Raw genomic sequence first — 26718 nt, forward strand, 5'->3', positions numbered from 1 at the left:
TGGAGTGTGGATGGGGGGCGTGCAGGCAGCAGTTGGTGTGCAGAGACCAGAGGCTCAGACTAGCTAGTTAAGAGCTTCTCTCTCCTATCCTCCATCTGCCAGGGACTGTGGCTGTGATTTGAGCTCCAGCAGAGCAGAGTAGGGAGGAGATCGAAGGAGGGGTCTTGGGTAAGGGGGGAGCAGAAAGAAATGCAAAATGGTGAGGAAAAGAAAGAAGGATGCCTGAAATGTCCATTTAAAGCATCATTGTCCAGAGACACCCAAGGGTTCCATGTATACAAACAAATATTCCTATGGATGTTATATTTGTAAGTTCACAGTACTGATCAGATAGGTGGATTTTACTGCTTAATTCTGACCCAGGAAGGTCAATTCTGAAATAAAAAAAAATTATATATGTATATATTGGGGCAAAACAACCCAGAACAACTTGAGTTGGTCTAATTTTTAACCCAACATTTGTAGGGGTTTATTTCCGAGGAAACCGTGAGGTGGGTTCATTTTGTGAAAAAAAAAAAATGACTTGACTTTCCCACCAAGAAATCAATGAAAATATCCCGTCTCATCATCATCTCACAATACTAAAAGTCATTGACGAGCGTCAACCAGTCGTTCCAGTTCATCACTCTTGATGAATGTCCTTTACTTTATGGACTCTAGTGTGCTTTGTTTGTAAATATTTCCAGGATGTCTCACCCTCCTCACCCACTGAGGCACATGTGACTGGGATGCATCTGTACAACACTTCACTCCTCCCTCCGATCCTCCTCCTGAAAGCCCCACTCTGCACTACCCAGCCAGCCAGCCAGCCAGCTAGCCAGCCAGGCAGCCATCCAACCAGCCATCCATCCAGCCAGCCATCCACCTCCTCCCTTCACTTCCCTCTCCCTCATTCTGTCAGCTTTGCACCCACGCTACGGCGGCAGATCCCGGGAGAAGCTTGCCGCCTCCCTCGCTCGTGCTTTGGGAGGGCAGCGAGTGTCACTTGAGGTGACCCAGAAATGATAACGGCAGATGAACCCTGGATGTGTACCATGATAACCACGGCGCCGCGCCCTACAGCAGAGGTCGCTAGGCCGCTTGAACCCGGGCCGCTGCGAGGAGCCGCCGCCGCCGCGCACATTGCACGACACATCTCGATGGCCTTGCATTATTGATGAGCCGCATAGCAGGCCCAAGTGTATAGCAGCGTGGCGCGTGTTCATTTATGCCAGAAGAAGAGGTGTAATTAATTGTCACCCTTTGCTCACAGCCCAAGTGTTCACCCAGACAATATTCTATTCACTCCTTGTCAATTGAAATCACTCCACCCACACCTCCCCGAAGTGTGATCCTGCCTGCCCGCCTGCCTCCCTGTGTCAAATTAACAGTTCAATTCAGGTGCAGACTCGGTGCACTTAAAGGTCTGTGCTATTTTATGACCATTGTGAGCATCCCTTTATGGACTTTTTTTTTTATTTTAACATTCTCAACCGTTTGGGGACATGAATATTCATAGACCTTTGATGGTGGAGGAAATATTGTCTCATTGGAAGTCAGGCACAATAAAAGCACTTCAAAACAATATTCCCTTTTTGGGAAACAGGATTGGTTTCTTTTATTCATTTCACTGGAAGGCCAAAAGGCTTTAGAATGGTCCGACCAACATTGAGTAAGAGCTATATTGTTCAAGACAAGGGAATATTACAATATTTTTTTTGCTTTTGGGGTAATATTCATTCATTCATTCATGAACTTGACGACTAATGCAAATAATGCATTATTTTAATTCCTTATTTGATAATGAAGAAAAGGTGGATTTTTTAAAATTCTGTATCCAGAATCTTTTGGTGGCTTTATGAGTTTGCCAACATGCATGATTAATTCGTTGTTATTAATGCCTTTGTGGATAAAATAAATAAATAAATAAATAAATAAATAAATACGTTCGAGTATTTTGAATTGTCACAGACAAGTGGAGCGAGGCGTCATACAGAATAAAGAAGATTTATTTCGTTCTTCCGATGACTAAAAGCTCAAATGAATTGAACATATGCTTTGTAAATCTCCGCGTGAATGCTTATCGCTTGCCATAAGGCGGTAACCGATCCAGGATGGTGTTATTTGGCCTTTTTTAATTCGTGGCGACATCAGCCATCAGAAGCTTGCACGCCTGCAAAGAAGGCCATTGGCTCGCACTTTTCGTGCCGTGCCGCGCCGGAGGAATATTTACATGACTTGCCTTTTAATCCAGGGAGGGAGGCAGGCTGGATGGATGGAAGTGGAGCCGCGGCTCACAAACGTGGAACAGCCCCCATCTACCGGCAGGCAAGCAGGCAGGAAGCCTCCCTCCAATCTCCTCTCTTCTCCTCTCTCTCCTCCTCTTCTTCTCCATTGCCAACGCACTGTGCCGGCTGGAGCGTCTCCGCCTTGCGCATCGCATCCCATCGGATCGCATCGCGCGGCCATCGAACATCCTCAGGTAAGAAAGAGCCTGACACCGGAAATTGTTTTCTTGGAATAAATACGGCAATAGCAGGCACCGGCAAAACATGACGCTTCATGGAAGATCATTATCTTCAGAACAACGAACTCACAAATTCTCTTTTTTTATTTGTATATTGTTCGACTTTAGATACACTAATTAACGTTGGTTTTGAAATTTCTTCTTCTTAATACACGGGTATGCGATAGAATTTGGAAAGTACTTTTTCTTCCATTAGGGGAATAGAAATAGTAATGTTATCATGCCATTTTCATAAAAAGGGACGTGACATTTTTAAATATTTCAATACATTGAAATAAAAAAAAAGTCGTTTTGTTTTCCATTGTTTCAATTCAATACGTTTTATAAACGGTCTAAATTGTAACTTTTCATTTTCAAGACATTAAATGCGTTATTGGCCGAAAAAAAAAAAGATCGCACCATTTAGAAAGACTTAAAGGCAGGCACTCACTCATTCACTCACTCAAGCAGGCTCCCCTGTGAAATTGAGAAGGGGCAAAAAGCAAAAAGAACGTGTTTACGAGCAGAGAATAACACAATTATTCATGCAAATGGACAAACGACACCAGTCGGCCAGTCAGTCATCCAGCCAGCCAGCCAGCCAGCCAGCCAGCCAACCCTTGTGTGCTGCATGCTCACTGACGCATCGCTAAATCCTCCTCACTCCAATCAAATGTTACTGCTGGAGGCTACGGGTCAACACGGTTCTCCTTTTATCGACATATCAAGTCGTCTAAAATGTCTCCATAAAATCATCGTGGAGATGCGTGACGTCAATGTATTTCTTTTTTTATTGTAACAATAGTGCGCTATATTCTTACAGGCCCATGCATGCAAGTAAAATGTCATGTTTTTGATTTGATTTTTTTTTTTTTTTACTGATGCGCAAATATAAACGTGCATGCAATTCAGGTCCAAAAAGCATCTCTCTAAGGGTTCGTGGGGCCTCCAGTTAAAGGCTCAATGGGTGTGTGTGTGTGTGTGTGTGTGTGTGTGTGTGTGTGTGTGTGTGTGTGTGTGTGTGTGTGTGTGTGTGTGTGTGTGTGTGTGTATATGTGCGTGGAACGCATCTTCAAATGAATTTAAAAAATATAGGCTATGTTGACCAAAGTTTAGTAGGCCTCCGTTTTTTTTATGGAGATTTTCTGACACCATATTTGAGGCGTATGCATACAATACCTCTATGAATATAGCGACAGTGATCTTCTCAATAACATTTTTAGTATCCACCCCGTTTTTTCTCAACGTGTTATTTATCCCCCCACGCCCATTTAAGATGTCACATCTTATATTTAATAACATCATCTCAGTGGCCCCATAAACGAAATTTCAAAAAAAGAGTTGGGTCAATTTTCGGTCCAATTTAAATTTAATTTTGAACTCATTTTGAAGGGTTTAACTAGCACCACATTATTTTTCACTTACCGTACACAAAACACTCGTGAAAAATGTCACTCTCCTCCTTTTCTGTAATGAAGTCCCATTGAAAGTAAACAAAGGTGCTGCGCGGCCCAATTCCTGAGAAAGAGAGAAATGAATGCAATGCAATTACAACTGATCATCGGGTGTTGGGAGAAAATTAAACGGTAAAACATTTCAACTATTTACGGTGTTATTTAGAGGGGGGGATATAATTCGCATGGGATACAGCAGTGCCTACTTTTTAATTGTTTCATAGAATCAGGCCCCGCCCACTATCCACGTGCACACGCTGAAGCAAACAAACACTTGATTGGACCATGATATTCATGAATTATTTTATGATGATGATGATATTAATAACGACAACAATAATACTGATAATTCAGCTCAGGGGGTGGACCGTAATATCTTTCATACAAATTGAATTTACGCCAATCATTTGAGAAGATAACGTCTTAACAGCAACATGGTGATTGAAAGCCATGTAAACAACTTAACTGGAGAAAATGAAAACAGGGCCAAATAAAAAGCACTTCTTTGTTGGGAGAGAGAGAGAGAGAGAGAGAGAGAGAGAGAGAGAGAGAGAGAGAGAGAGAGAGAGAGAGAGAGAGAGAGAGAGAGAGAGAGAGAGAGAAAACTCCTCCTACCAAATTATTCAGACTGGGGCAGGCTTTGCTCTCTTCACAAATAGGACACGGTGCTCAAATGCAGGCAGTTCCAATCTGACCTCCAAATACCAAGGAGCCCTGACTGGGAACTTTGGAAGTCAGGAGAAAAAAAAAGAAACAACCGCAGCTTGTGTCATTATTTTTGACCGGCCACCCCCTCCTCCTTCCCTATACCCCCTTGGACTATTTATATCTATATATATTTTTTTTAATCTGGATGAGACATTCTGGAAAGAGAGAACAAGCTGGTTCACTCCCAAAACTTCTCGTCGTCCCACCCATGTCGCCGCTGCTGCTGTTGTAGTTTTTTTTTTGCGCTCCCATTTTTTTCCCCTTTTCTTTTTCTGTGCTTCTAGTTGCCTTTGCACGCAGCGGGCAGGGAAGTGATCTGACTTTGTGCATTTTGGATGCGCTGAGCCGAGCCGGCACGGCACCACACCAGTCGGCTTCCTTCCACGGTATATGGACGTGGTGGGCTGCAAGGCAGAAGCAGCCGCAGCCGCTCGCACGTTGCGCCCAGGACAGGGAGCCATGCTTTTCCACGGGATCTCCGGGGACCACATCCAAGGGATCATGGAGGAGATGGAGAGAAGGTCCAAGTCGGAGTCTCGCCTGGCCAAAAGCATGCAAATCAACGGCAGAGAGACGGTGAGGCCAGGCCATTCAATTCAATTGCAATCAAAGACATTTCCAAAGGGCTTGACGGCTGAGATTTGTCGGCAAATAATAACCGTGCCATTTTCATTTCTTACCCGAACAAATAACGGATGTTTAACAACTAGTAAAAGCGTTTACGTTTTAGCATCACGTGTAGAAGTAACCTTAATTACGTGACAAAATTCGTAATTATAGTTTTTTTTAATTGACCAAGCCCAGGATAACGGCTTTATAGTACATATGATTGGAACACTTGCAAAAACATAACTATATATATATATATATAACACAATGTACTTTTCGATTGAATTAGTAAGTGATGCACATGAAAAATTATTGGGCACATGACATTGGACAGAACAAAACAGATTTTTATATTGAAGAAAATAGATTTGTTTTGGAATCAAATGTGCAGATTTTTTTTGCCTGATTTGTTTCACTAAGGCGATGGGATCAAAAATGGTGAAATATCAATGATTAAAAAGCAAAACAAAAATGACATGGCAATGTTGATATTATGAGCAATATGCTTGAGTTTTTCTGACGATGTATGTATGTATGGATTGTTTCCAGACCATGCCCTCCATGAGTCCGGAGAAGCCCGCTCTGTGCGCCGGCTGCGGGGGCAAGATCTCGGACAGATACTACCTCCTGGCCGTGGACAAACAGTGGCACCTGCGTTGTCTCAAATGCTGTGAATGTAAATTAGCGCTGGAGTCGGAGCTAACGTGTTTCGCCAAGGATGGCAGCATCTACTGCAAAGAGGATTACTACAGGTAAGGTGGATACGAACGACGTCTTAAATCCAAAATATATGGCAAATGGATGAAAATCATTGATTTCGCTTTTTATTTGACCACAGTGCAGCTCTTTTTTTGTTGTTGTGCTTTTCATCTTAATCATGTATAAATGTAAAAAGTGCGTATAACGAGTCATTTGGTAGTACAGCTTTTATTTTTCTGTCAAATAATAAATGGGCTGGAAAAACAAATATATTCGTGCTTGTCATATAGAAAATGACCCAGAACAAATAACGTGCAAAATATGAGCAATTTAAATGCAAACCTCTCTCTTTAAATCGCCATTTTTTTGGTTTATAATGATGATATATGGGAGGATTTATTTAATATATCGAAAAAGTACAAAATATTCATAACGTTACACACCTACATTGAAGACCAAGTTTGAGACATTGGAAATGTTTTTTAAAAAGTCTTGCCATCTTAGCTCATATGCTAATGAGGGCAAAACGTCCCAAACGCTAATTCTGAATCATTTCATATTCGGATGTCATCTATTGTTTGTCAACGTGCGCGTTTGTGCATCCCGGGAGAGTGTTTTTGACGATGCGTCTGTTCCAGAAGGTTCTCGGTGCAGAGGTGCGCGCGCTGCCACCTGGGCATTTCCGCCTCGGAGATGGTGATGCGCGCGCGCGACTCCGTCTACCACCTGAGCTGCTTCACGTGCACCTCGTGCAACAAGACCCTCACCACGGGCGACCACTTCGGCATGAAGGACAGCCTCGTCTACTGCCGCCTCCACTTCGAGAGCTTGGTGCAGGGAGCCGACTACCACCCCCAGCTCAACTTTGCCGAGCTGGCCGCGAAGGGCGGCGGCCTCGGCCTGCCTTACTTCAACGGCACTGGCACGGCGCAGAAGGGCCGGCCGAGGAAGAGGAAGAGCCCCGCCATGGGTTTGGACTTACCGAGCTACAACACAGGTGAGACAACACACACACACACACACAAGCGAGTGCAAAACCAACATCCTTAATATAGAGCTATATTTTTCAGGAAGACCCTACTAATTAATTCATTGCCATCTAGTAAGAGCATTTAAATATCCTGCATGTCACTGGCATATATAGACAAAAAAAGATTTTGGATCAATTCAGTCAAAATGCAGTCGCCTGCAACATACATGAGTAATTGTCACGGCAAATACATAGAAAAAAAATTTGCCAAAACAGCTTCCCAAAAATTCCTGCCTATTTGTTTTTGTTTTTTCCAAATATAACATGACCAAAATCTCTCTTGTGGACTAATTCAGTGTTTCACAGCTTGTATTGAATGAAAAGATTTTTACATCAAAATAAATCTAACTACACAAAAATGTCAATTGGCCTCTTCTGCAAGAGCAGTTAATAGTTCTGCCTGTCACTTGCATAGATAGCTAAACATTTATTTTGAATAAATATTTTGAGATCAATTCAGCAAAATTGAAAGTTTCAAGGAACTGATGTTCTATCACGTGGGAAAAAAAAATGCTTCTAAATGTTTTACCATTCGTGATTTTAAAAAAACCCAACACAAAAAATGGTCAAAATCTAATTTGCAAAAAATAATAATAACTTTGAGCACCCTCATTTCTTTTTTGTCAAGTCATGCATTTTAATTAGCATATGCCAGTGAAATAGATTGACATTCAAAAATGTGTTATGACATTATATGTTGGAAATAAACAATTATTTGGATAAAATGTGACATTTGGAAAATCTCACTGCACTCAAGCAAACAAAAATGAAACGTATTACGGCCAAAAGGATCATTCCTATCAAGTCGAAGAGAATTTATTGTTCTGCCTATCACCAGACCTCGCTGTCATAGAAAGGATGTGTTTTGGGGGACACCACTCAAATGTAACTTTGAGATATTTTTGGGAATTCAAGATCATTTATTTATAGTCATCCAATAATTTTGGAAATTGCCAAATTTCTTGCAACACACCTGATGATCTCCCACAGCACACTGGTTGGCATTCACTGAAATAGATGACTAGTTTAAATGTTAATTTATGTAAGGGTTGCATGTCTGGATGAAATGCATCTGCCCTGAGGGTAAACGATGGCGTTAGTCACCTCATAATTAATTTACTGTCATCCGTTCATTTTCACATCAGTCACATGTAAATGTGGAAAAATTGTTAGGTAAAAGAATTACAATTTCATATGTAAATCGACTATTTGCGCTGTTTTTCTCGGTTGTTAGGAAGAGGAAAGGATTTGGAATAAAAAAAAAAAATCTCTTGTTCTTCTGCGAGTCGCTGGACCCTGGAGCGTCCCAATTTTTCGTGTCTCTCCGTGAATTAGTGCGCGCTTGATAAGCGAGTCATTGTGCGGCCCAATTGTGGGGGGAGGGAGGAAGAAGGGTAATCTGCGCGTTAATTGTTCTCCGTTAATTGAAAGTGACATTGGAATCCCGGCTGAGCCTCCAGCTCTGCGGCCAGGCCAGGCCAGGTCCCGGTCCAGGTCCAGGTCCAGACCGCTCGCTAGCTCTTCTCAGGGTACTGCGTCAACCCACAAACATCATTCCGTTGCCTTTATGCAAATGCGGGCTTTTCTCATGGAACAGTAGGGTGGGATGCATTTTCAAAAATACAATAAACACAATCGGGCACAAATATTTTTCCATTTCCAATTAACCCTTTCTTGATATTTATTCCCTATATGCGGCACGAATGTTTTTAAAATGATGATCAAAGCTATTACTAAGGAGAAATCATCAAATGGGATGATTAAAAATGGACAAAATCCCTTTGAATGTGTACAAACCTTTGACAGCCTTTTCATTGTAGGCTCCCCCAAATGTTCATGTTAATATCCGTCACTCTTCACACATCTAAAAGCTCACATTTCCTACAAATAGGATTGTTTTGATGTTATTTGTCTCAAGTGAGCTTTTTCTTGCTTGTTTTGAACACGCTGAATGGAATGGAATGGAATGGAATGGAATGGAATGGAATAGAGTGGAGTGCAGTGGAGTCAGTCTTCTGAGTATTGTTATTCCACACCTCTCCATTCGGTTCTTCTTTGGATACAGAGCCCCCTAGTGGATAAGTGTTATAAAACAATGCGCAATGTGTTCCACATGCCAATAAGCTTGCTTTTTTTTATTAGTGTGAAACGTTGCCAGGCAGAGCAATGGTGGGTGACATAAAACATTACATTATGCCAAGTATGTTTGCACGTGATCTTTTTTTTTTTATTGTTTGGAGTCTCAAACAACTATAAAAGAAAAGTGTTGTAATACATGGGGACAACAATGTAACCTTCAGTGTTCTCTATGTTAGCTTTATATGGCAAGTCACAGGTGGCATCAATAATGCAGTGTTGTGTTTTGCAGTTAGCAAGTAGCATATTGCAGGAGTGGCCTTCAAAACGTTGTTGTCCCCCAAAACACATCCTTTGACATCATTTGAAAAACAAATACCAGATTAAATGCTTGTCCTTGACAAACAAAATTCCAAAAGGTATTCTGATAAGGAGAATGCCACTGAGCACAGTCTGTGGTTTGAGGAGAAAAAAAAATATTAATCATCAAATAAGATCAGATGAGCAATGTTCATAAATTACAAAATGATGAAAAAAGGGGTCTATCATTTTTTTTTTAAATTCCATATTAGAAATCATTTTTATTGTTTCTGATGTAATATTCAAATTTGGTGGCATTTTAGTAGCTGTCTGTATAAAATATCATAGGAGCTTTTTAATTCAGTGTGTGTGTGTATATATATATATATATATATATATATATATATATATATATATATATATATTTAATATATATATTAATAACAGCCCAGCTGAAGCCCAGTGATTCCCTTTTTGAGTTGAACTTTTATTAGAATAAAAAAAACCCAACCTGCTGTGTTTTGCTCCTGGTTGACGTGGCGCCGCGCTCTATGCCTCGCAGGCTGCAACGAGAACGACGCGGACCACTTGGACCGAGACCAGCAGGCCTACGCGCCCACGCAGAAGACCAAGCGCATGCGGACCTCCTTCAAGCACCACCAGCTGCGGACAATGAAATCCTACTTTGCCATCAACCACAACCCGGACGCTAAGGACCTCAAGCAGCTGGCCCAGAAGACGGGCCTGACCAAAAGAGTTCTGCAGGTAAGCACCAATCTGTTTGCCTTCCCCGTCTGATCAGATCACGAGTGTTTCCGCTCCCACCCTGTACTCCATGACCCCCCTCCCCCCCACGCTCATTTATTTTTCTTTTATTTGTTTCATTGAGCCATGATGGATGTAGCTACTAGATGGGTGCTTTGGCTGTAATCTGGAGGCAGAATTAGTGTTTAATTGCAAAGGAGTGCACATCCCAAAAGGTTGATCATTCCCTTTTCATTTATTTCTGTGCCGGGACCAGGCGCTGGGACCAGGCGCTGGGATCTGGCGCTGGGACCAGGCGCTGGCTGACATACTGAACTCCCCAAATATTGTGTGAATTCATGTTGAGCTGTAGTTGTGTATTTCTTGCGGTAACATCAACGCATAAAGTAAAAAGCCACCCCTGGCATTGGTTTGCAGGTTTGGTTCCAAAACGCGAGAGCCAAATTCAGAAGGAACGTTTTACGACAGGAGAATGGAGGTGTTGATAAGGCTGATGGCACCTCACTCCCTCCGCCCTCGTCCGACAGTGGGGCCCTGACCCCCCCCTCCAGCGCGGCCACGCTAACAGACCTGACAAACCCCTCGATTACTGTAGTGACGTCCGTCACCTCTAGTTTGGACAGCCACGATTCGGGGAGCCCTTCACAAACTACCTTGACGAACCTTTTCTAAGATAGCGGACTGTTTATTTTTTGAATTGTTATTTTTTTTTTCTCTGATTCATTTCGGGTTTTTTTTGTTTTTTTTAACTGACCTTTAAATCAACCAGAGATGACTCCTTTGAAGAGAGAAGAAGAGCAGTGGCCACGTCAAATTATTTCAGAATGAACAAATGTGTAGCATTTGAAACCTCATGGCAGTGACGGACTTTGGGGAAAGAAAGGACTTTAAGAAAATCATTGGGGGGGGAGAGGAAAAAAAAAATCTTCATTTGTACATTTGTATTGAATGATGACAAATTGAGCCCTTTTTAATTCATGCTGAATTGGTGAATTTTGCCCTCCCAAACTTGTATTTTTGTTTGTCCTTTGGGAAGCAAACTTGTCGAATGTTCTGTAAATGGCTCCAAATCCAGAAAAAAAAACCCCGCTCTTTCAATTCTCTTTTTGAATGTTTCCCATTTGTACGCCAGTTGAATCAGACTTCATGATTAAAAACCCAAACTGATTTTTGGATTCCATTCAAAAAATAATGCAATTGCGACGACGGCAAATGGTTAAAAAAAATTAGGTAGAGCAGTCGACGGAATGACGTCATGTTGGCCTGCTGGATGAATTGCAGTAAATTGAATCCAGTAAACGCATCGGCAGATTGGGTCAATTGCACAAAAGCACCCCCTTACCTCCCCCCCGTAAAAAGTGCATTATTGTTTTATCATGTTGCTCAGGGTGATGTTTTTTTTTTTTTTTTTTTTAAACGGAAAAGGGAGTGTAGTATCACGATTGACTGGATTTGTAGAGCTGACATTGAAAAAAAAAAAAGACCTCAACTAGTTGAAGTTCGGCACAGGTGGAATTTCCTCCTACTATTGCCACTGATCAGACCAAAAAAAAAAACAACAACAAAAAAGAAACAAGCATGTTTCTTCTGGCTGAAAGGTAGTAAAGAGAGGAGCAGAAGACACATTTCCTAGTTTGTTCTTTTGTGCTACTCCGAGTCTACTCGCTGAAGTAGATGCCTAACTCAGTTCTACTCTACGTGCCTTATGCGATAGATAACTTGGGAGAAAAAAAGGTTGTGAAATTCAGGATTCTGTGTGTTCTTTGTTAACTGATTCACACCCTTGGGACGCCTCACTAGTTTTGTACTGTTTTGCATCTTATTTTCAAAGATCTTTTTATGGTGTATATCCTGTTTTGACAAAAAAAGAGAGGGGAGGGAGGGAGGAAGGGGCAGCGATGTCATAGAAAGCATTTGTGCACTCTTTCAGATATAGTTCCAAGAACCTTATATATTGATCTTCGTGTTAATAGTTGAGTACAGTAAGTGTTCTATCAAGATTGTCCATGTTTCCCTGTTTCTTGATAAAGATGGTGTATAGAAACTATTCCCCCCCCCCCCCCTTAAATATTTATGGACCAAACGGTTGTTATATATCTTATTAAATTTGTGTGAATAAAAAAAACCAATACTTTGCTTTAAATGGCTTTTTTATTTTTCATTGCACTTGCCATTTTTGTGTTCTTTCTTGAAAACAGTTCTCCCCCCTCCTCCTCCCCCCCTCTCCCCCTTTTGTCACATCAACAGCCGAGAGAGCGTAGCGGTCGTTCCTCATTTTTGCTTCCATTTTAATTTCTATTTCCTCTTTTATGATGTTTTTGACGTAATGCCCCACGGATTTGCATCCAAACCCTGCAGTCAAAAAAAAAAAAAATTACTTTTTTTAATGCATGATCATGGCTGTAGAATTTGAATCGACAGAATGCTACAAATTTGTGCAACGCGGTAAACCTCTAGTCAAAATCAATGCAGACCCCGTAAAGCCAGGTTGCTCTGTAGTTAATATATTCTTACTCTATCATTTCTTTCAGGGAGAACAAATCTTGGGGCATTACAGCCATACATCCCGACGTTTGAAAATTCCCTAAAGTATTAACAGAAGGGGGAAACTTTGATGGGAGTTCCTCACCATTGAAGACAAAGACAATATTAGATGATGATGATGATGATATAGCATATCGAGATCAAAATATTCACTTGCAAGTGTACAGCACATGTTGTTGTTGTTGTTTCAATCCATCAAACGAGGACAGAGAGCAGAGCGCACCATGATGACACTCAATGTCTGTCTTGGAAGGACAATAAAATGGATTGTGACATAGCCAAAACAAACAAACAAACAAACAAACAAACAAACAAACAAACAAACACAGGCACATATCTCGACTACACACTTGCTGCCCCCACTGGTCCAAGGACCTTCCTTCTACAGTATCTCCAAGTTTTTTCTGTTGCCACAAGGGTCCTTTTTTGCAAGCACACGACAGCAGCAGGAGGATGGCCGTCAAATGTGACGAGCGCAGAGCTGCAGCTTTGCCATCCGGAGGTCTGCGCCGAAGGGAATGTCGACAAAAGAAGAGCTTCTCATTTTGCATGCACCTTATTGTTAACTGTATCCTTGTGTGTGATGGTTTGCTGCGAAATAAATCCTGTTCTGTTTAGTACACGCAAAATTCTTGACTCACTGTTCTTGGTCTCCGTCGCCATTTTTATTGACAGTTTGACAAATGGACAGCAAATTTATGGGAGAGCTTTTGAGAAATAATTCCATTTTTAGTGTGCAAATAATGAAGAATGCGTATCGTGTTGGAAAAGCAAAAAGATCAAGATGAAGAAAGCGGGGGGGGCACATGGGGACCAATAAACACACTTCCAACAATGTGCGAAAGAGGAAAGTCCATTTCTTCATCTTCCTTCTTTGTCCTGACTCCAGGTCGTTTCTGGAGTCAGACAAAACCCACAAAGAAGGGGGGTGGGGGGTGTCGGCGAGGGTGCGGGGCTTTAAAAAAAACAAAACAACAACCTTACACGACATACACACATGGTCACACGGTTCATGACCCGAAATTACAGCGGCACAGTGACAAGTGTGGAATGATGACTGAAGTCACGTGCATGTTGCTCTGATAGTCTTGTTGCTGTATTGTCATAGGGACAGACGGACGTGTGTGTGTGTGTGTAGGTGTGTGATATCATGCCAGTTCTGCCTCACTTGCTTTCTCTCATTGCTAAGCGTCTATTTAACCTCACCTCACACACCCCACGCTGACACGTCAGAGGGTTGACCATGTCAAGTCCGATGTGTGTGTGTGGTATGATATTGAGGCCTGCCTGCTGGTTGAAGCAGAACGGGTGGAGGCTTTTACTGGATGTGCGCCAAGATAAAGATAACATCCACAAATGCACACACACACAAAACACATTTGATGAGTGATGATGCCAGAAACAATATGCTAGTTTTGTCCTTCACATTATTAGCAAGTGTCTCTCCCATCGCCTCATTTGCACATGGCTCTCTCTCCACACGCCTTAAATCGTCCATTTCTCTCTTATTCTATATTTAAACATATTCATCATGTGGCAACCTTGAAAATGCTGCCATCAAGGCCGCTAACAACGGGCTGCCGTTGCGCTTTGAAGACAAAACAACATTAATTAGCCAATAAAATGGAAATGCGGGCTGCCCGCCTGCCTGAAAACGGAGTCAACATTTCTCCCGTGCAGGTTGTGCACATGAAGGGGAAGCCGGCGTGTGTCAGCGCGTGACAGGTCAGCTTTGTAGCGCTCGCTCCAGTGTAACCTCTCAGTTCCCGCTAAAGCTTGGGTGAGATGCTCGCAGCTCCTTTCTCCTCCATCTGCCGGCGCGTGTGAAGTCTGCACCTGATCACAGAGCTTGTGTCTGGGCTGCCTCGTAGTCACGGCTCACCCCTGAGCCACATCCACGACACAAAGGGAGACATCAGCAACATCTAGCTGTCCATCTAGCTCTGTTTCTCTCTACCTGTCTGTCTATCTGTCGGATGGACGGACCGATCAACCTCCAATATTCCTTTTCAATGAAAAACAAGGCCTTCCTCCACCCAAAACGGCCAAAACAAAGGAAATATTAATAATTATTGTTAAAAAAAATTGAAAATGAGTGGGATTGAAAAAGATAGAATTGCTGGTAAATATTTTCTTATCCAGTTCAGTAAACTTGGGATTCCTGTTGCACAACTTATCCTTTGTAATGTCACACTAATGTATCAGTGCATAAGAGGACGACATTTTGCAGACTGTTTGTAATTTCGTGCACAGACGGGCCAAAGAATGAATCAAAATCATGATGTCACATTTACAGTAGAAGTGGCTCCTTTAATTCAACACTTGAACCGCCTCCAGGAAGAACCTGTGCAAGCCTCTTACCTGCACAAAAGTTGGAACGGAAAAAAAACCCCATCCCTAATCCAAAGGAACTCCTTCCTGTTAAATAAACAATATCAACTAAAAGAACACAAAAAGTTTTCTATTGATTCAAAGCAAAACATCAGGCAGACAGGCACTTTTTTAAAACAATGGAAATTCCCCACCATTATGAAACACTTTTCCACCAAACAGACGTGGAGGCAGGTAGGCAGGCACGCGTGTTGAACCAGAGGATCTTTGGGTGCACTTACTTCTCATCCATCCATCTAATTATTCCCTCAGAAACGTGAAATTTGAAGATACAAAAGAGCGTCCCTATCTGTCACTGAGCGCCATTGATCTTATCGAGAGAAAATGTGGGTGTTGTGGAAACCCAATATAACTTGTGCCATTAAATTCCACACAGCATTATTCACATAGCGAATTGACAGATATCTGCGAGACGTTTCTTTTAATCTTCAACCGTTGTTGAAGAAGGAGGAATGCAGGGAGGCGGGCGCTTGCTTGCTTGCTTGCAGGGGCTGTACACTGCTGGCATCTCTCCCTTTTCCATATTTGCAGTGAGCTTAACAAAAAAGCCCATTGAAGTATGAAGAGAGAAAAAAAAAAAAACAGCATCCCACCTAACTTGTTGATTATTAACAATGCGGATGATAAGATGTGTTTGGAATTTGTCAGTATGAATGGAATGAGCACAGGAAGCTTTTATCACAGTCGTGTAAGATGATCAATTCCACATGGCAGTTTGCAATCTGCACTTCCATTTTTTTTTTTTGTCATTACGTCCTTATGATTTTCCTCATGATGCGTTTGGGCCTGTGTATAAAAACGTGAGTGAATGCTCTCATCAATTACCATCGACACGGTGCTGACGGATAATCATTGGTGTTCAAAATCAAATGTTCAGCTTTGGGTGTTGCACATAACCACTAGAGGAAATTAGGGGGAAATGTACACGTTATTTTGGACACGTTTGCGTGATTTCTTCACAAATACAAAACTCATTTGAATGATATTTTTTCAATGCACTATAGCGCCAAAAACAATTCCAGAAGGTTAAGTGATGAGATGAAGTGAATGCATGGAAGGAAGGGGCCATGTGGGAGACTTGGAGCGTCAGTGCGGAGTCTCGCGGTATTTGACAGCTCTCCGAGAATGTTGCCTTGTTTACATTGGTGGCACGCGGGTCAGGAGCGGAGCGGAGCTGAGCGTGGCGGCTGCTAGAGGGGCCTAGCGGACGAACTACTTTCGCAACACGCACTCAACTTCACTTCACTGACGCAGCAGCAGCAGCAGGAGCGGCGGCGCAACTTTCTCTCCCGTCCCCGTCTCCCCCCCCCAAAAAAGACAGTCAAAACTTTTTTTCCCCAGCAACGCAACAAGACGCGAGAAGCAGGCGAGTTTTTTCTTTTTCTTTTTTTTTTTTTCTTCTCTCCCTCTCCTCGTGCCCTTGGACAGGAAAGGGAAAGTCGCAAAAGAGACGAGCGCCGTAACTATCGGTGGAGTGTCTACGCGTGAAGAAGGAATAGCTTAGCAACAGAGTCCCACTTCCTGGTAAGTCCACGCACAGCTGACCGTCAACTTAGCAAAAGTACTCAGGAGCGGCTAATGAGCTCCTTGTCAACTTTTTTAGCATTCGGTCAAGACTGGGAGCGCACACTTGTTAGAGTTCCGCCGGCCGCTGCTGACACAGTCAATGCTTAATACGCAGCCTTGACATCGGGGTGAAAAAAAACTTTGAGGGAAGTTGGTCAACTAGCTTAGCCTGAGGCTAGCATGTAGCAAGGCTAACTTTCACTGCATTCAGCTGACTTGAAGTCACTTATGTCACTTGAGTGCGATGCAACGTGCTCCCAGTCAGTCAAACGTGTTTGAAGGCGACTGACAGAGATAAATACATAAAGCGGCTGCTTGGGAAATCCATGCAACAGATTCCAAATGATGCAACGCGTAAGTTGTGTGCTGTCACGAGCTCCAATTACTCTGGCCACCAATATAGTTTGAAGGCCCTTTTAAGACTTTCCATCATGATGTGGGCTTGCATTTAGGACGATTTGCTGGGGAAGGAAGGGAAAACACGCTTCTGTGTCGTTTGTACGTCTGCAAGAAGTAAATCATGCAAGCTTACAGAGCTGCTTATTGAACCCCCTTTCAACGATCAGTAAAAAAAATAATCATGAAGTATATATATATATATATATATATATATATATATATATATATATATATATATATATATATATATATATATATATGTGTGTGTAATTGTATGGTGTATTGATGAATTGATTTATATGAAACCATCATTATCGGACAAATGTTCCCAATGCTGGGAGTAGAAGTTCCCAAATATTAAAGGGGAAGTCAACTCCCATTTTTTTTATTATATGTTCTCTGCAACCCAACTCGTCGAAATACAGTGTTCTGATTCATGTTTGTGCATTATGAATATCACATTGTACATTGAAAAAACCTTAGCCAGCATTCACGTAATTGGACAGAAGCGGCTGAAAAAAAAAACCAATTTCAACATGCAAATGTGTTTTTTTTTTTTTTTTTTTTTTTCCCCCCATACGATGTGGACATCATTTGTCTATCCAACCATTCTTCTTTTTTTTTTTAATTTTTAATTTTTTTTTTTATTTTTAGAAATGACTCTGGTAAACTGGAACCTGTCCCATCCAACAAGAGGAAGGGTACGTTAGCCAGCCAATCATAGGCTATGTGGACAGGGCCATGCATTTTCCCCACCAAGTTAGATTTGTGGGCTTTTTAATAGATGGTTATAGATTGGATATCCGCTTTGTGGCCGTGCAAGATGAATAAGGATAGTCAGATCACAATCCGTGTGGCTTTTTCTCCTTTGAGCCATGTTGTCATCAGGCAGTCCTGGCAGCATGATAAAACCATACTGCGTCTTCGTTGAGCGGGAAAGGACAAAAGAGGCCTGTGAGACTTGTCGGTGCAGATGTTTAAGAGTATGCGGAATGCGCTGCATTTATACATTTGCACTATTTCATTTGGTGTTGACATATGGCTTGCTGCAAAAGAAGTTGCTTTCAAGTCAGATGCTTCCAAATGATATTGGTGTTTCCGTGCTTCTCAAAATGTTTTAGCATTTATACATTTGGCAATGCTTGAGGGGGGATGATTCAGCCGGGGTGAGTGGGAACTGACATACCTTGTTGACCTAATAATTACTCACTTCTCTGTTGCCACATTTGATCATCGTCACAGGCTCTGTACAAGGTTGAGTCTCCCAGCGTCATCATGAACGTTGGCTGGCTGGCTGGATGGCCGGCCGGCCCCGTGAAGTTGGCTGTCAAGGAGTGTTGACGTGAACCGGATGAACGACAATGGCTGCCAAATGTTTGTCATGGCTGCTGTGATTAAGCCTGGACAAAAAGTGATTATTAATGAAGGTTCATCAGAGTAGGAGGCGGGGACATTTACATAAGAAACACGAGCAACAAATACATTTAAGATAAGGTCAAATTTTGAGGATTGGTGGAGATGCTGACACGCATTTTCCCCCCACGATAATGACAAGGTCAGTGTTATTTATTTTTTATTTTTTTACTTTATCTTCCATATTTGACATAACCATACATTTGTAGTTTCAGCTCAGTTTTTTTTACAGTTTTGGGTTAGACCAAAATTTCCACTCATCGGAGTGGAGAAATCCACACGCATGACCCAGAGCAGTGATTTAGTGTCATGGAATTCACCCATTCTCGTCAGATGTTCCTATTTTAGCCCCGAAGCAGGTCGGCCGGCCGGCTGGCCGGCCACTCTACTGTATTGAGGATCAGATAAGACCAGACATTTGTCATCTGACCACTTTAACTAATTTTTTGCCTTTGGGTCTTTTTTTTTTTTTTTTTTTTTTTAAATATACAACAAAACCAAAATATTGGCTTCCTTCCTTCGCAAAGATATGTCCTGAGGCCATTTGGAGCTCCATTTAACACAGTCTCTTGGATGATGTCAAAGACCACGGCCAGCCAGAGATTGCACACAACTCATGCTGGCACTGGACCACTGCAAGCTTTTTGTTCCAACTTGGCAATTATTATTTTTTTTTGGAAAGTTTCAAATGAAAAATTTAAATATGCGGTTGCTGCCTTTTTCCCGAGAAACGTTTAAAACACTCTTTTCTTTTCCAGCTCTGCTTGGTGAGAGTTGAGAGGAAGGTCTTTGGCAATGAGTACAGCCTTGCAACGGCCTTCTTCATCAATATTTCTGCATCTGGATTTTTCTTCTTTAGTATGGAGGGTCAAGGATGTTTCGAGCGTTCAAATTAGACGATGCCTTGCGGCTTCTTGTTTCTTGAACGTTTCTAACACCATTGTGGAAGCGTTGCCTTGGCTCACTGGAGTGATGCACATTGTTTGAAGTCAATCAAACCGTTTTAGTGCTGCTGGGTCATTTCATGTCATGGCTGTGAAATCTTTTTTATTCCTATTTCCTGGTGACACACAGCGGGGATGTATTTTTTTTTTTAATTTTACCTGGCTTCACGTGGTTGATGCTAATTTTGCTTCCGGTCAGTAAAAGCTGAAGGAATGTCTGCTGGGCTGTGCATTGCCAAAGCCAAGTTGGCATGATTTCAACTGCGCCGGGCTATCACGCTGTATTATCACTTTTTATTTTAGATCACTCTCCAATTGTCTCCTCTCCTCTCCATCGCTTTTGATGATCCCCAAGCAAAAAAAAAAAAAAAAAATACCAGTCCCCCGAGGATACAAATCCACTTTCAGCGAATGATTACAAGATGCTGGGTGCCAGTGTAAACGCCACATCAGTGGCGATGACAGTACGCATTTGTCGTGAGACGAGACCAAAGCGCTATGAATTTGCACTCGTGAGCAGATTGAGGTAGAGGGAGGGTGAGGGATTTTTTTTATTTTAGCTGCAGGCGTTTTTCAGCCTATCTGGCTATCTCAAACTATTTGAGCAATGTGATTGTGACAGCTAACTTTGGAAATCCCTGATTGTTTTGGCAAAATATTTGAAGCATATTTGCTACACGCAAGATTCCTTTTTTTGGAACTAGTTGCTGCCAAGGGTTGCGCAAGGACTCCTACTTCTTTGGAAATTGTCCACTTCCAAGGTAGCGTCTTGAAGCATTTCCAACTAATATCTTTTGCAAGCCTGGTGCACAATTGGAAAGTTCAAAAGTTACCATGAATTGTATTGACACTGTGATCGATCAATGTGAAATGGTTCATAAAATCCACAGGTGATCTCTCAGAACAACTCATTCACTACCAACTCAGTTAATATCTTTGACGTCTATAACCGTCAATGGCACTGAACGACGTCATGTGCCGTGACACAGGTTGGGAATCAATGACGTGCATAGAAATTGACTTCTAGATTCGGGCATCTCTCGCTCTTGATCTCTTCTGCTTTCTTTTCCCACGTAGCTCTTTGACGCCTGTCCTGCCCAGTCTCAGCCTTCCTCTCCTCGGGGGGTCCGGGCTACCCGTGGCCACCGCTCGTCCTCCTCCCCGGCCAGCCTGGCCCTTAGTCAATGGAAGGCAGGCAGCCCAGCTCAGCCCGGTTCAGTTCAGCCCAGCCCAGCCTAGCCCGACTCCCTCTGAGCAGCAGGAAGCTGCAGCAGCAGGGGTTAGGCATGTATGGCGCTGCCGGCTGTCTGTCAGAAGTCCTGCCAAGCCAACCATGAGAGACCTTTGCTCGTGTGCTATCGGGGCACAGAATAAAAATATTTTACATCTGAAGGCAGGCGTGGGGCGGCGGCAGAGGCGGCGGCAGCGGCGCGCTCAGATGTAGAGCAGAGGTGAAAACACTCTGTGTGTGTGTGTGTGTGTGTGTGTGTGTGTGTGTGTGTGCGTGTGTGTGTTTGGGATAAAGAAAGCGCAAGTTAGCAAGAGAGAAAAATGACTTTAATGAAGTGCTACTTGCTGAATGGATTACTTTTTGGTTTGGCCAATCGGCAGCTACTGGAAAGCCGATGCCTGGCTGGGATCCGGCTTGACGGTTTAACGGTGAATATTTAACACGGCGCAGCGAGGGGCTCGCTTGTAAACAGCAGTCAGCGTGGCAGCAAAAGTCGGCGTGACGCCGGGCCTCCATCGGAAAGACAACACGGGAGTCGGAGCGCCTCTCCAAATTGTGAGGCAGATGGCACGGGCCGGTTGGTGGTGTGACACTGCAAGGAAAAAGCACCAGGCAAGATTCCCCTCCCTGATGAAAGCAGCTCCTGCCAAGTCTGTCGTGGTTGGCGTCTGCCGCCTTGCGTGCGTGCGTGGCTGCGGGGTCAAACTGTGATACGCAACTGCTGGAATTTTCGCTTTTTCATGTTCAAATCAACGGAAGGGAAGAATGGGGTTCGGCGGCAGGAAATTTCATTAATATTAATATGATAATGTCTGAAGGAGGCAGGGTCTTTGCTTGTGCTGCTTTCATCCTGTGTTGTTTTGGAGCTTTCTTTTTCGGGCTTTTCTCCGCCGCTCTATTGGAAATTTGTCATCAATTATCTGTCCATGCTAGCGAGCTTTACTGGCATCTGAGATGGGAAGTTCAGTGAATTTAGATGCGTTTAAAAAAAAAAAAAAATCAATTGTGAGCACGTTCCAGTGTTGCCGAAACAGACCTTGACCTGGAACCCGACCCAGACGGTTCACGTGCATTTTAACAATGTCAAGGAGATGCTAGTTTTGAAAGCTAGGTGCAGATTCAAAATCAGATTGTTTATTTTTTTAAGTCTACTATGTTTTTCCCATGCTAAGTTGTGATACCTTTTATATTTAGGTTTGTAAGCAGATTGAGCTCCAGTTTTAAAACGACTGGGGTGAATTCAGTTTCACATACAACTGTTATTAATCAAAATCTTTTAAATAAACTAAATGGTACTTTTGTTACATTTGTAACCTTTTCTAGCAGGACTGCTTAGATTTGCATCAATTAAAAAAAAAAAAATCTTCATTTTGCTTTAAACAAAACTTTACGGTGTGTAAAAATGATTTCTCAGTACTTTTAAAACGGTACCGTAATTTCCAGACTACAAGCCACTACTCTTTGCACAAGCTTTGAACCCTGCAATTTGTTCTGGTCATAGAAATGAGGCATGCATTGAATTTCAAATGAGTGACTATTTGCAAGAAAACCAAAGTTTATTTTAGTGACTAACTTAAAAAGAGACAGATTTTTTTTCAAAGCTCACAGTGAAGAATGGTGGTACAGGTCTGCCATCTTTCCTGATCCCAAAATGGAAATCCCCACGGCGACAAAGTACAGAGGGGAAGAGGGTGAGAACGAAGACAAATGCGACCCCCTTAGGGCTAGTGTTATTCTCTGATCGTCTGCTTTTTTACACGTGCATATACATAAATGCTGCCTGTTGCACTCGGGCATTAAAAAATGTACGCCTGAAGAATGAAAGAAAATGCATCACAGGTATTTGCATTTTTTTCTAAAGTTATCAGACCAGATTTTACTTTGAAATTGACGTTTGAAATTTCACCCTTAAATCTAAAAAAAAACAAAAACAATGGTGCCGTGCCGCAAGAACCCCATAAACGTTGGACATTCCCCATTTTCATTTGTTGTGCCTTTTTATTCCCATGTTGTCTCTGGCAGTCCCGTGGTAGGGAATGTCACATTGAATATCTCTGTGCCAGAGGTGATTAAGCTAATTTGGTGGTCATTCAGTGACATGGCTTAACAAACAAAGCCTTTATTGGTCCCGGAGCCCTGCAAATTCTGCTTTGCATTGTGAATACGATGAGTTGTTGCCTCTCGGCACTAATACAGCCAGCCAGCCAGCCCAATGTCCTGCTCTGGGATATTTGTGCACGTGGATAGAGACGTATACTTTTTCTGAAAATAAGAGGTAGGCTTCCTTAAGACTTTATATTGGGATGTGGGGGTTTGTTTTTATTTCATTTGATGGTGTCTTGTAGTTGAGAACCATTTAGAAGGAAATGAAACTTTGTATATTCATAAAAATGGCACAGATGGGTATTTATTTTGATTTATTTTTCCCTCATGTGTAACAATTGATATAACTCACTTAATCCATAAAATCAGAATAGAAGCCAAGCAGCCCGTTTATAGCATGTTTGAATTTTGTCCAGTTTTTCCATTTTCCCTCTCCGAAATGAGCTTTTTTACTCCTTTTTACATCAGATCATTAGACAATGTAAACTCAGCTTTGTTTTTCCACACTTATGTTTTTTTTTTAATTCAGTTTTCAAACTGTTGTCAGACCTTTTTTTATTTTCATTGATTGACAGCGTGAATAGACGTCACCTTAGAAAAGGGGCATTGTGCCGCCGGGTCCGATTCATCCTTCTTTGGTCACATTTCCTTTATCATTGAGATTGGAGTTGATCTTTTTCAAGCGTGAATATACTGTTTTAGTTAGGATGCGATTATTAGCATCCTCTTCGGAGCACATCAAACGCTACTTAGCGGGAACGAAGCCGACTCCGGCTTTTCACCGTAAGGCACCTGCTGAATTGATAGACGGGCGACAAAGAGCTCCTCAGCACACTAAAGCAGAGAAGGTGGCCTGGGAGCTCAGCCACGTGCCAGATCGTGTCCACCACGTGCAAGGTGAAAGGAGAGCCTGACACCTGGATGTCCTTGAGTTGATGGTTTTTCTTTTTTTTTAAATAATGACAGAAATCCTAACCAGGAAGGATTGAAGCGAATACAAAAGTGCAGGTGCACCCATGGCGGTGGAGTATCTGGTCCAATCTGTATTCTTTGACTATGCACTTAGTGAAATACACACACACACACACACACACACACACACACACACACACACACACACACACACACACACACACACACACACACACACACACACACACACACACACACACGCTAAGGGATCAGAGTTGTGCTACTTTTATTTGGACGCTTGAGAAATAAATCAATTCAGGCCTCACATGAAGCCCGGGCTTTTTTGTGCTGTGCTGTTTATTTCGCCAGTAAAATAATCATTAGCCTATAAAATTCTGCAAGTGAAAAATGTAAAGGAGGCATATAAATAGTAGGTGGCAAGCAGCATTATGGATCTGTGGCCTTGGAGTCTCCCGAAGGACCTCAGTGCTTTTCTTTGTCTTGATTCTTTTTTTTTTTTTTTTTTTTTTTTTTTTTTTTTTTTTTTTGGGATCAATTTGCTGCGCTGCTCCCGACAGCGATAGAGTGAAGGTCTGAGTTATGCAAACAAATCCGGCATAAAAGCGACCTAGCTATTAATTCAGATCATCCAACTTTTTGAATAATTTCATCTGTTTAATGTCAGTGTTGTTGCCGTTTCCTTCGTATGTTTGATCGCCCGAGCTGGAAAAATAAGCAAAAATGTAATGGGCTCCCTGATCTTTTCCTGCTTACTTGGCGGGATTTTGGCGTGTGAAGTGTGTTTAGCTGCCTCTGCAAAGTGAATTTCTCCTATTTTGTCATATTTTCTTTTGTTATGGATGAAGAAACAAAGTTTTCTCTTCATTTTCTAATCCGCTGCCGAGTCTCGCTCGGTCTTCCTCAAAGACTTAAAATGGCCGCCACGCCGAGGTGTAATTGGTGTTCTCCTACTCTCATTTAATGGCCCGATGCAGATGAGCTCGCTCGCTCGCTCTCTCGCTCACACATTTGGGCTAATGATTTTGCCTCGTGATTAAAATGAATTGGAGAGTGTGGCGCTTTTGTAGTATCCGGACCCCTCCATCATTAGCGGATGGCTTCCTTTTTTTTTTTTTTTTCATCAGTGTTTGTCAGGCAGCGGATTCATTCGAGGCCTGCCTGGGGTTGGCTTTCATGAAGACAAACTCAAAGGTTCCTCCACTTCTTGTAATCATGGACAGCACTCTTCCAGGGCTCCTCAAAGGTGCCTTTGATTCTTTTACATCCCAAAGCCGGGCCGAGCCGGGCCGGGCCGAATAGTGTCACTTGATATGGTTTCCGCTCTCCTCCTTTAACTATGCAAGGCGAGGCCGCTCCTCATCCCCCATTACTTGTCCTTCCTTCTCTCTTCACTCTTTGCTTTCTGTTTGGATTTTGATGTCCTTGCGTGGAGAGAGAGCTGATTTAGCACTCTCCTATATTTCAAGGAACTTGCTGAACCTTGTTTCATCCGTAGCCTCGGTTCGCTTTTCTTTTTTATAATTGACCGCCTCTCTCGTTTTTTTTTCCCTCTCCCCCTGTTTTAAAATGAATTATACAGAAGGGAAGAAATGAGGATGAAAGACGAGGTAATGCCAGTGCCAACTTCTGTGGTAGGCAGTCCCGCAGACCACGGACATTTATGGCTAACACGGTCTCCACTCTTCTGCTAAAGGTTCGGTCAAGGTTGCAAAATGTTTCCCAGACAAAGGTTTTTCTTCCACCTATATTTTATTGCTGGTTTCCCAATCCCAAATTTTTCTTTCAGTGGTCTCAACCGGGGCCTGTGACCTGTCAAATGAATGTAGATTGGAGCTTTTGGCCACCGCTTTTTTTTTTTTTTTCACGACAGAAATGCTGGCAGACCTCATGCTTTGGCTGCTGCTCCAAATGAGAGGAACCATTTGGATTTTTGTTGAATTTTTAACTTTGGACACATGACTCCCCCCTCCCCGAATGAGAACTTTCTTAATGAATTGGGCCAGTGTCATAATCCAACATGACAGACTTAATTGATCTAGTTATTGTGGGACGTGAAGCTCAAATCCCCTCTGGTTATTTTGACACAAAGGCAGGCAGGAACACAAAAGCTTTGAAGAGGCGAGTAATGGTGCCAGCTTCAATCTGGCAAAGCACACATCTGAAGTGTGAAGAGTCAAATTGGAAGCAGCAAGGCCACTGGGTGAGCAATTGCGCAACCATCTTCATGCAGAAAACAGCTTTTTTAAAATGTATTTGTATTGACATAACACTCCAGTATTCAAAGTAAAACAAAAAATTATTTTTTAAAAATTTTTGGAAGGTATCAATATTTACTTAAATTTAAAATTATTTATTTGTTCATTTTTTATGTAATTCTGCATTTTATGACTATTTTTTTGTAACATTAAATGATATCACAAGATCTTATCTACTGTAATATTTTTAAATAGGCAGAACATATGAATATGTGAATAACCCTTAAGGATCTATCTGAGCACTTAGCAATTACTGTAGATGTGTCCGGGGCCACACTGGAATCATGAACTGTATCTTTGCAATACTTTTATCAAAGCTGACTCGGATTTCATTTGACTAACTTTTTATGTACATAATGGTGAGTCTCTCAAAATGGCAATCTTTTGAAAAAAATAATCTCCGCCGAGGCTGCGTGCCAGAACGTGCAATTATGCAGCAGCGTGGCATGCGCACTCGCCACTGTGTGACCTCTTCGGCGAATAAAAAAAAAAAAAAATAATAATAATAAAGTGAAGCTGCTTAAATGTTTGTAATTCCCATGAAAGGATGCTTGGAGGAAAGCCAAGTTGATGTAGCCATGCTGTGTCATTATCTCTGCTTCCACAACACTGGTGCATGACTTTGCTCTGCAGGGTGCAACGTGAGAGGGCTTCACACAGGGAGTGTCACATTCATACGCGTGACACCGAAAACCAAACACCCGCCGCGCTCTTAGATGCTTCATTCCAGAGACTTTGACCCTGCAAACATTTAGAGAGATTTTCTGTGGTGAGAAATCATCCACATGTGAACTGATTCACTGGCGGCTGTTT

The 26718-nt window shown here is 42.3% G+C and overlaps 2 protein-coding genes across 8 annotated transcripts in view; both read left to right on the forward strand.

The window, feature by feature from the left end:
- The first annotated feature begins 2224 nt into the window (after positions 1 to 2224).
- Positions 2225 to 13267, forward strand: lhx9 (LIM homeobox 9). 3 transcript variants are annotated; one of them, XM_085928786.1, is made up of 6 exons: positions 2225 to 2461; positions 4932 to 5223; positions 5806 to 6008; positions 6594 to 6952; positions 9924 to 10126; positions 12658 to 13267. In XM_085928786.1, the coding sequence occupies exons 2-6, from the start codon at positions 5038 to 5040 to the stop codon at positions 12712 to 12714; spliced, it is 1008 nt and encodes a 335-aa protein (XP_085784912.1). In that variant the 5' UTR covers positions 2225 to 2461; positions 4932 to 5037; the 3' UTR covers positions 12715 to 13267. The 3 variants fall into 3 exon arrangements, with proteins under 3 accessions (XP_085784912.1, XP_085784911.1, XP_085784910.1); XM_085928785.1 differs by lacking the exon at positions 12658 to 13267 and adding an exon at positions 10544 to 12232 and having other exon boundaries at positions 2229 to 2461; positions 6597 to 6952; XM_085928784.1 differs by lacking the exon at positions 12658 to 13267 and adding an exon at positions 10544 to 12232 and having other exon boundaries at positions 2230 to 2461.
- Positions 13268 to 16169: 2902 nt separating this feature from the next.
- The window catches only part of nek7 (NIMA-related kinase 7), a 33006-nt gene continuing 22457 nt past the window's right edge, over positions 16170 to 26718 (forward strand). The window contains exons 1-2 of one of the 5 annotated variants that reach the window (XM_085927721.1): positions 16170 to 16585; positions 26539 to 26674. The gene's annotated coding sequence lies outside the window, so the exon portion shown is untranslated. Of the gene's footprint in view, positions 16586 to 16630; positions 16982 to 17710; positions 17728 to 25046; positions 25851 to 26538; positions 26675 to 26718 lie in introns of those variants that run through there. The other 4 variants (XM_085927725.1, XM_085927723.1, XM_085927724.1 and 1 more) reach the window with 4 other exon arrangements.

This window comes from Syngnathus leptorhynchus, chromosome 13 (genome assembly GCF_054491065.1).
Source record: "Syngnathus leptorhynchus isolate UIUO chromosome 13, UIUO_Slep, whole genome shotgun sequence".
Classification (NCBI taxonomy): Eukaryota; Metazoa; Chordata; class Actinopteri; order Syngnathiformes; family Syngnathidae; genus Syngnathus; species Syngnathus leptorhynchus.

Bases quoted from the DNA above. Each gene is read 5' to 3' on its own strand.
- lhx9 (XM_085928784.1), top strand. From the start codon at position 5,038: ATGGACGTGGTGGGCTGCAAGGCAGAAGCAGCCGCAGCCGCTCGCACG. The intron at 6,009-6,593 runs GTAAGGTGGATA...CGTCTGTTCCAG, and splicing joins TGCAAAGAGGATTACTACAG to AAGGTTCTCGGTGCAGAGGT. The intron at 6,953-9,923 runs GTGAGACAACAC...TATGCCTCGCAG, and splicing joins CTTACCGAGCTACAACACAG to GCTGCAACGAGAACGACGCG.